General features: G+C 34.8%; 1 protein-coding gene across 1 annotated transcript; it reads left to right on the top strand.

Moving 5' to 3' along the window:
• Positions 1 to 1,065, top strand: LOC115963124. Its single transcript, XM_031082049.1, has 2 exons — positions 1 to 183; positions 552 to 1,065. The coding sequence occupies exons 1-2, from the start codon at positions 15 to 17 to the stop codon at positions 758 to 760; spliced, it is 378 nt and encodes a 125-aa protein (XP_030937909.1). The 5' UTR covers positions 1 to 14; the 3' UTR covers positions 761 to 1,065.
• Positions 1,066 to 9,467: the final 8,402 nt, after the last annotated feature.

Genomic DNA, 9,467 nt, shown 5'->3' with positions numbered 1-9,467 from the left:
CCCACTTATTCCCAATGAATTTAGCGAAATTTGCTTCTTTTGTGATCACATTATTGGCTATTATGGTAGTTGGAGATGGTATTTGTGTTATATGCAGAATGTCACTATGTCCTAAAGCAAATCCACCATTGCCCGTTGAAACCATTTTTAAGCTACCAGCTCCATTACCAATTTGGCCATCAGGTATATATCTCTCGATATCATCTTTATTGTATTGATTCCGTTAACCATTTTCAAAATTTTGAGACTAAAATTTAATTGGTGTTGTATATTCGTTTAGGCCGTGTTTATCACACACTAAAATTGTGGGTCTAACTAACTGTTTCGAAATTAAACTCACAATTTTAATGCGTTATTTAACACTTGCATGTAAACATACACTAGTGTGTAATAAGTCTGACCCTATATTCTCTTTTGTTGGAACACTATATGTTGTATATAACAACAATAGTAAGTCGTAGTCTTAAAATTGTGAGAACGGTTTAGTAAGTGTGGGCAACATGTGTAATTTTTATTTTATTTTATTTTTTTGGTGTTCTATATTACAATAGGAACAAGATTTGCAACTAGGTTTCTGAGTCTGGGAGATTTAATAGTGTTAGAAGCAACAAATTTCGAAGTAGTTTGGAGGACTCGTTCAGGTGGTCCAGACAACCTTGGAGCAACATTCTTTGAACCCTCAACAACTGATGATGCAGCACAAGGAAACAAGGTGCTAGGTTACTATAGCCAACCCAACAACAAGCCCTTCACTGGATGATCTGTACTAGCCTTCGATAGGTACTTACGTGGAAATATGAAGGCTCTAGTGGATTACAATTATGTGTGGAGCAACATGTATTCATCAGATGTCGATCAAGATGGTTTACAAAATGCCTAAATGGTTACAAAGCCTTAGGGCTTGTTGTCACAAACGCAACTCAGAAGCCATCCCTAGATAAAATAAGTTGTGTTAAAACTGAGCTCACTGAGCAATGTGAGCATTTCAACTAGATTTGGGGTGCTGAAGGTATCAATGTTTATACTACAAGGCCCAGAACTAGAGGGACCCAAGCTATGGGAGTTCATTTGGGTTCATTTGTAGCCCAAATTTGTGGTTATGTTTGATATAGCTTGCTTGAAGAATACCAATTCTGATTTATCTTCTATGCCTACTCTAGAACAATTTGAGCCAATAATTAAAGCCTACTCTCCATAGGTGTACTTTCATCCTAATGAAAAATACCTGCTTGCTTCAGTGGAATGGTTTTTTGAGAATAAGAATTTCCCCTCGTCCCCTCTCTTATATAATAGTCCCCCATTGTCTCAAAAAACCATTCCACTGAAGAAGGCAGGTATTTTTCATCAGGATGAAAGTACACCCATAGAGAGTAGACTTTAATTATTGACTCAATTTGTTCTAGAGTAGGCATAGAAGATAAATCAGAATTGGTATTCTTCAAGCAAGCTATATCAGACATAACCACACCAATTTGGGCTACAAATGAACCCAAATGAACTCCCATAGCTTGGGTCCCTCTAGTGCTGGGCCTTGTAGTATAAACATTGATACCTTCAGCACCCCAAAATGGGCATTCTAGCGACTCAACCTCGCGACTGGTTGCAAAACATTTCATGCAAACCATTTCAAAATTTTGAGATGTGGTGTATGATCTGAACTTGTTAGCATCATAATATCATGTCGATGATCGAGTCTTCTTTGACTTAGGAGTGAAGCTATCAAGGTCAATCACCGATTCTTTTCCTTTGCTACTACTTCCTTTCACAACTAATTTCTTGAATGGAGACATTATCAAGCTGTATCTAGTCAAATCAAAGAGCAAGATGAAATGCAAAGGGCAACAAACTTGATTAGCAACAAGTTAGTACTAGCATAATGGACATAAAAATAGAATCATGACATTGAACACTCAATCATGTCAAAGAGTATGTGTGTGTGTGTGCATCAAATGCAAAGTGTGTGCAAATTAAGTCAACGTGTAAAAACACATAATCATATGATGTTTCAAAAATCAAAGAAACATGATTATCCCTACAGCCATTGTATTCTATGGAATCCACAGAAACACAAGAAAATGTCTACGAGACATTTTATCATGGACATGATATGCACAACATAACACAAACATGGTATAATGCACAAAAATGAGAAATAAACATGAAAAACATGTATATTAGGCATTATACTACCAAAACCAACAAATCCCATACATCAAACTTAACAAAATATCAACAAACCATATTCCAACATCAAACAGCACGTGATACGAGGGAAAATTGAAAAGTTTTTGAAAATTGTCTTGGATATAACCCTATTTGTGCAAAACACACGTTTTTCGCGACTGAAATAAGTTGCAAGAGAGTCGCCAGGTCAAGTCGCCAAAATCCTGTGTGACAAATTTTGAAAAATTTGTTTGTGTTTTTCGCGACTGGAAGGTTCACTCACGAGTAGGTTACGAAGGGAGTTGCAAATCATTTTAAGTAAACTTGCGACTAGAGCTTCCACTCGTGAACCAGTTGTCAAAGTGAGTTGCGAAAATGCTAAAAACCCAGAAAATTGAAATTTTTCTAAGTCTTTTTCGCGACTGGGGGCTTGACTCGCTAGAGAGTCGCGAGAGCTTCTGGGTAAGCTCACAACTAGGGTCTCACGACTGGATTGACCCGTGAGAGTGAGTCGCCAAAACAGAGTTGCATAGTTTTTGAAATTTTTGAAAATTTTCAAAACAAAAACACTTTCCAAAAACAATTAAAATACTCAAAAATCTTTTTGTGTTTGATCAACATATGATTGAGTAAGTGCAACACATTTAATCAAGTACAATCACATGAATGAATAATGCATTCATTGAACATAGACATGTGTGATGTGTGTGGGTATCAAAGATGAGATAGTCCTTAGTCTAATGTGAAGTTTCAATGATCAATTTAACCAAGACATACATAATTAGCACGAGGAAGAGTGACCAATCTCAATTATAGAAGTATGCATATATGAGCTCCCATAAAACTTGAAACATAATTTTGAAGCTTTTCATTTGGCTTCATACATTTCATAACATTTGATTGTTTTGGAACAATACATCTCATTTTGAGATCGATGCTTGAAATTTTTTATATTTCAATTTGATTAGTAAGCTTTTGGCTTTTGGGCACCATACATTTTCATAAAAGTCATTTTCCCTTTTTCCTAGTCAAATACTAGTATGTGTGATGCCTTTTACAGCTCATTATCTCTTTTCATTTTGAGAATAACATTGGTTGAGATTGTTAAGCAAAAAAAATAAAAGAGTGGGAAGATATATAGGCACAAGTCTATGCAAGTCTCAAGATCAACAAAACCATTAGCTAATCATTCATGACAAGTTTGAAGATCAATTTACAACAATCACACATAGATGTCAAGATTTTTCCCACAAAGATAGATGTGCATACAAAACAAGCTAAGCTCATAAATGCATTAAGCCATTAGTACGGAGGTATAAGGCTAAACTTACAAGAGATATGTGCTCAAACATATACGATCAAACTTTTTGAATTTTTCACTTTTTATGTGGTTTTGGATTTTTTATTCACACAAAACTAAAACATAAAAGTAAAATAAAAAACAAAAGTAATGCATATAAAGAAATGCAAGATGCACAAAATGCATAAAGATATGACATTCAACGCATGAAGGGTCCTACAAAGATTGAAATAATTAGATCAAAGACCAAAAGAGCAAAAGGCTCAACCATAGGAATCCTTCCTCATCCAAACAGAACAATTGTTTGGAATAGGTGTCCCATGAGAAGTGAGACGAGGGTTGGAAGAATGAGAACCGGAGATGTACATAGATAATGAGTTAAGAGCATTAAACACTTTTTTTAACAACATGCTATTTTCACTCAAATCCGATTTACCCTTTTTAGCACAACTTCCAAAAAGCTTAAGTTTTTCTTTTCTTTTAATTCTTTTAAGAGCATGAAACTTAGAGTAAAGAGGTCTTAGATGACCAAAGGGGCCAAAATTGGGAATTAGCACTGTTTGCCAAACAATATAATTAGTAGGCATTGTTACAAAACTATATTTTTTACTAACATCTCAAGTTTAAAAGACTTGATTTAGGGCTTATAAATCGAGTTTCAAAGACTCGGTTTCAGTGTTCTGATCATGTCTGATTTGGCATTTTTTCCACGTGGTGTCCACCTGGAAATCGAGTCTCTAAGACTCGATTTATAAACTATTCTCAGTACATGATTTAAAATCCAGATTTGGTCTCTCATGTACAAACCATTCCCCCTACCCCACCCCACCCCACCATTCATCAGACCATGGCAAACCCCCACGCCACCACCAATGCACCACCGTGCCAAACCCACGCCGTGTGACCCAGGCATCAACCCACAGCCATCCAAACTCCAAACCACCAGTCCAGTCAACCCATAGTCACCATGGCAAACCCCCATGTCACCACGCAGACCTGACTAGAAGCCAAAGAACCCATAGCCACCCGATCTAGCCAGACCCCGCCACCACCACACCACTGCGCCAGACCCACGCCACACAACCCAGGCATCAACCCACAACCACCCGATCCAGCCAACCCACAGCCACCCAAACTCCAAACCACCAATCTGGTCAACCCATAGTCACCCAAACTCCAACCACGTTGTGGGTTTTTGGATTTTCTTGCAGAGAACCCCGATCAACAAGCCAAATGGGTTGTGGGTTTTGGGGTTTTTATTTTTTTAATCTAGATTTTAGGTGGTTGTTGGGGGTGGATTTGGTTGGATTTATGCTGAATTGTTGGATTAATGCTCGGATTTGTGGGTTGATAGTGGCTAGTTTATGCTTCTATTTGGTGGTGGTTGATGGTGGTTGATCTGTGTTTTGTACTCCAGACACTTGAAATTTTTTTCAATGTTTTACAGATATAAATTGAGTTTCTAAAACTCGATTTCCAAGTAGACGCCACGTGAAATCGGGCCAGCTTAAATCTGATCCAAACATGAAAACCGAGTCTTTGAGACTCGATTTATAGGCCCAAAATCGAGTTTTTGAGACTCGAGATGTTAGTATGAAATATAATTTGAAAACAGTGCCTACTAATTATATTGTTTGGCAAACAATACTAATTCCCAATTTTGACCCAGTATCGGGAATAGGGAATCTTTGGAGCCTCGAGTAAGAAGTAATAAGAACTGATAAACAATTTGCTTGTCTTTCCCACGGGCTACTGAAATTAGAATTTTCCATTTGAAATTTTATACTGCAGATTATAAATTTTGTTGTCAGCTACTCAGCTACATCATCCAAATAATGACACCAAGAGTAATGACAAAATAAATTAAACATGTATATTATGTCTATCTCTTATGAATATCCTCTTATGGCAAAAATTATACTAGTAGAAGAGTTGAATTTAAATATTGAATAAATAAAAACAAATTACAAATCACTATCAAAACTAATTGATAAATACTGAGATTCCAATTGCTTGCAACTAGATAAATATATAGTTCAGCACAAAAAATCGATTTTTCTATGTAGGCTGCTGTTTTTGTACTTTCTGACTGACTTTGACCATCATTGACACAATTTAATTAATTAATTAGGTAGAAAGATAAAAAAAGAAGATAGACCATGCATAAAACGTCCAACCTATTACATACTAGCATATAACTCACACTATGTGCAAGGCTTGTATATATATATTTTTTGATAAACAGACTATAGAACTTTCATTAAATCAAACCACAAGACACATAATGAAGAAAAGCTTATTCAAGAAAACAAAATATTTTTTTCAATCCAATCTAAATAATCATAAATGCCTAAATCATATTTTGCTAAAAGATGAGCAGGCCTATTGCCTTGCCGATGAACATGAGAGAAATGAACATTGCGAAACTCAAGACTTGCAACTAATATTCCATACACCACAGGTGCCACTGACGATGGAGTTGAAACATTCTCACACAAAGATTGAACAATATAAAAGAGTCACCCTCCAAAACAAAGTCCAAAATATCAACTTTCTTTGCAAACAGCAAACCCTATTCAAATGCTTTAGCCTTAACTTCAATAGCTCCCAACGGTGCCTGAATTTTTTTACATAAACCAACAATGAACTTATCTTCATGATCTTGGATGATAACCCCTACCCCAGCAGCTTTTTGTGAATAAAAAATAGCCCATCCACATTGACCTTATAGGCCAGAGCTATTGGAGGAGTCGACTACTACTACCCTTGCTAGGAACAATCAATACTTGCTTAAAACCACATTGACCACAGACCCACACCATCCAATCTCTATCTGACTTCTTGTCCATGAGGAAGACAATTTTGGGCTTCTCTATCCTAACTACCTTCTTTAAGGTATTAACTATATGAGGGTTCCCAAGCATCCGACAATATAATTCCAACTTAAAAGACTCATTATTCCTAGTAGGGGTGTTTAGCAACCTCCACCGATCCCAAATGTGTGGCTAAAAGAACACTAAGCTTTTTAGTTTCCTCAACAAACTTCACCTTCTTATCCGTAGATGAAGAGGACACACTCCTAGTGAGTTTTCTATTTGAACTCACTTGAACTTTGGAATTCTAGTCCAAGTTCGAAGTTTACCAATACGAGTTTTCCTAACTTTATCTTGCTTCTCACAACCCATATTAAAATAAACTCCACTATTAGCCAACTCATCCAACTCATGCAAAGGAATGTGCTTATTTAAATGACTCTCCAAATCTTGTATAACCACCATATTCTCGATAGGCTCTTTATCCACCTTTTCTGGCATGCTAATAGATGATAAACTACCAACAACTTCCACTTCTGACTCACCAACATTTAAATTTGAATTTAGGCCCCCAAGACCTTCGGATAATTCATTATCAATCTCTCTCAGAGTATTCTCAAAATTCTCAAAATATATTAATTCATTAATATATTTTTCATCTACCACATTCCTCTTAATGACTAGTAGTGGGCTACTAATAGTCATTTTTTTTGGGTGAATTAGTTGGCATCAAGCGACCCTACTACAGATTAACTAAAATATAATCAAATTGTATTGCTCAGGGGTAAAATAAAAGAAGCTATAGTCCAAGGTCTAGAGACACTAAGGCCTTGTTTGGTTTAAAAAAATGGTCACTCATCATTCAGTTTTCATCACCCATCACTCATCACTCAGTTTTCATCACTCATCACTTATTACTTATCACTCATCACTTAAAACACCCCATCCTGTTTGGCACCATCACTCACTTATCATCACTCAATATTTTTCAATTATTTGTGGGCCCCATACTTGTACCTTGTGTAGCTTTTACTCTTCTTTTTTTTTTTTTCCTTCAACCCCCAGTAGCTAAATTCACTGAACCCAGTGAGAAAAAAAATAATTAATAAAAAAACCAAACTCACTGAACCCAGGAAAAAAAAAAAAAAAAAAGAGAGAGAGACGAAGAACTGAAGAAAAATCAGTGAAGAAGAAAAAAAAAAAATAACGGAAGACCAACCAGTGAAAAAAAAAAAAAAAAAAGGAGTCAAGACCGAACAGTGAAAAAAAAAGAGAAAGAGACGAAGAACTGAAGAAAAAAAAAAAAAGAACGGCAGACCAACCGGTGAAAAAAAAAAAAAAAAAGAGTCAAAGGTCAAAAGTTGCGGCTGTGAGTCCCTCCATGTGTGTATAATTACAAAAATGCCATTGAGTTATGAGTTATGAAAATTGAAAACAGCTAAAATGTGTTTTCAGTTTCCATAACTCATAACTCAAAAATCAGAGAATTGAGTGATGGAAACTGAGTCATGGATCATGAGTGATGGTGTCCAAACAAAAAAAATTTTCGTGGGTCCCACAAATTTTGGATGATGAGTGATGAAAACAAAATCATATCACTCAAAACTCACTCATCCAAACAACACCTAAGTGTCCGTTTGGTTTGCATTTTGGATTCACGTGTCTGTGTCTAGCTTTTTTTTTTTTTTTTTTTTATTAGCGCCTCTTGCATTGTTCATTTCCATGAATAGTGCATTAAGGAAAATGAACAGTATTTTGTGAGAGTGAACGGTAATAGGATTTTTTTTTTTTAGCAAAATAAGCAGTATCCAAACGCATACTTAGTGTTCTACACTTCTACTATAATTGTACTAGCTTTTACTACATATGGTATTGTATTTATATGCTATTAGACCTAGATTATTTTTATAGCAAAATTAGGCCTAGAACTTTTGGGCTTATGTATAGGCTCCTATATGTATAGTTTATACGCACAGTACCATTACTATAGAATGTCTTGTTTTTTAATTGAGAGACAACACTAGGAAATAGTGTTTATTTTAATCCTGAAACAAAAATGAAAGGTAGGGGTGAAAAAAAAAAAAAAACTAGTAGGTTGGAAGTTGCATCTGTTTACATGTTTTTCCAAATCAAATCAATTTTCTTCATTTTTATTTTTCCTTTAATTTGCAACAATGTTAGGTCACCCAACAAATGTAAGACTATAAACTAAACAAATCAATATTTATTTTTTAATGAAATAAAAATTACTTAATTAAGAAAGAGCTCTGGATTCCGGAACACAACTCACTGGAACACACACATACTCAGCAGAACACACACACACACACTCACCGGAAAATGATACAAAAGTTTAAATGTTGACAATTTTCTTATCAAAAAAAAAAAAAAGAAAAAAAAAAAGTAGATGATGACAAAGTTTGTTAATAAGTCACAATTTGTTTCAATTTAGGCTAAGAAAGTAAAAACTCAAGTAGAAAAGAAAGAATAAAAAAAATCCCAGCAACTAGATCCTAAGATCCATCATCCATCATCTATCCTCGGCCTCAAACAAGGAACGCCGCACAACAACATTATAAAATTTCAAAAATCCAAAATCAAAATTTAAACGAAGTCAAAAAATAAAAAAATAAAAAAAAATCGTCACTCGTACAAATGTTTTTAAGAGATTTGTTAATAAATCATTTTAGAAAAAATTTCTTACCATTTTCAGGGAAAATATAAAAAGTTGAAAAAATAGTTCATTACTTTTTTCTTTTTTCATAAAAAATTTCTATAAACTAGTTCCTTAGCACATCTGTTAACTTTCCCCTTACAAACTTGCTATGTGTTGAGTGATTATTTATAAGTGAAAATATGGTATTAGTGGTGAGTCCGAATGAGAACTAATAAAAATTTGTTATAGTAACAATTTGTAAAACAGTTTGTGATTGTAACATTAGTTTTCTTGTAAGTTGTAACTAAGATTTTGTTTTTATGTTTGGTAACATTATATATGTCAATGAGCTATATAATAATGAAAATTTTTGCCTTTAAATATGCTTAGAACCTTGGGTTCCGACTACTAATAGGATAATATGACATGTATCACGTCATTTATACATGACTCACTTGATTAGTTGTATTAAATGAGTCATATAGATTACAAATGATGCAAATAATTAGTAGTTAGAGGCTAAGGCTCTAAAAAT

The sequence above is a fragment of the Quercus lobata genome, chromosome 1, assembly GCF_001633185.2.
Source record: "Quercus lobata isolate SW786 chromosome 1, ValleyOak3.0 Primary Assembly, whole genome shotgun sequence".
In the NCBI taxonomy this organism is placed as follows: domain Eukaryota; kingdom Viridiplantae; phylum Streptophyta; class Magnoliopsida; order Fagales; family Fagaceae; genus Quercus; species Quercus lobata.
This window is presented reverse-complemented; position numbering and strand designations above follow the sequence as displayed.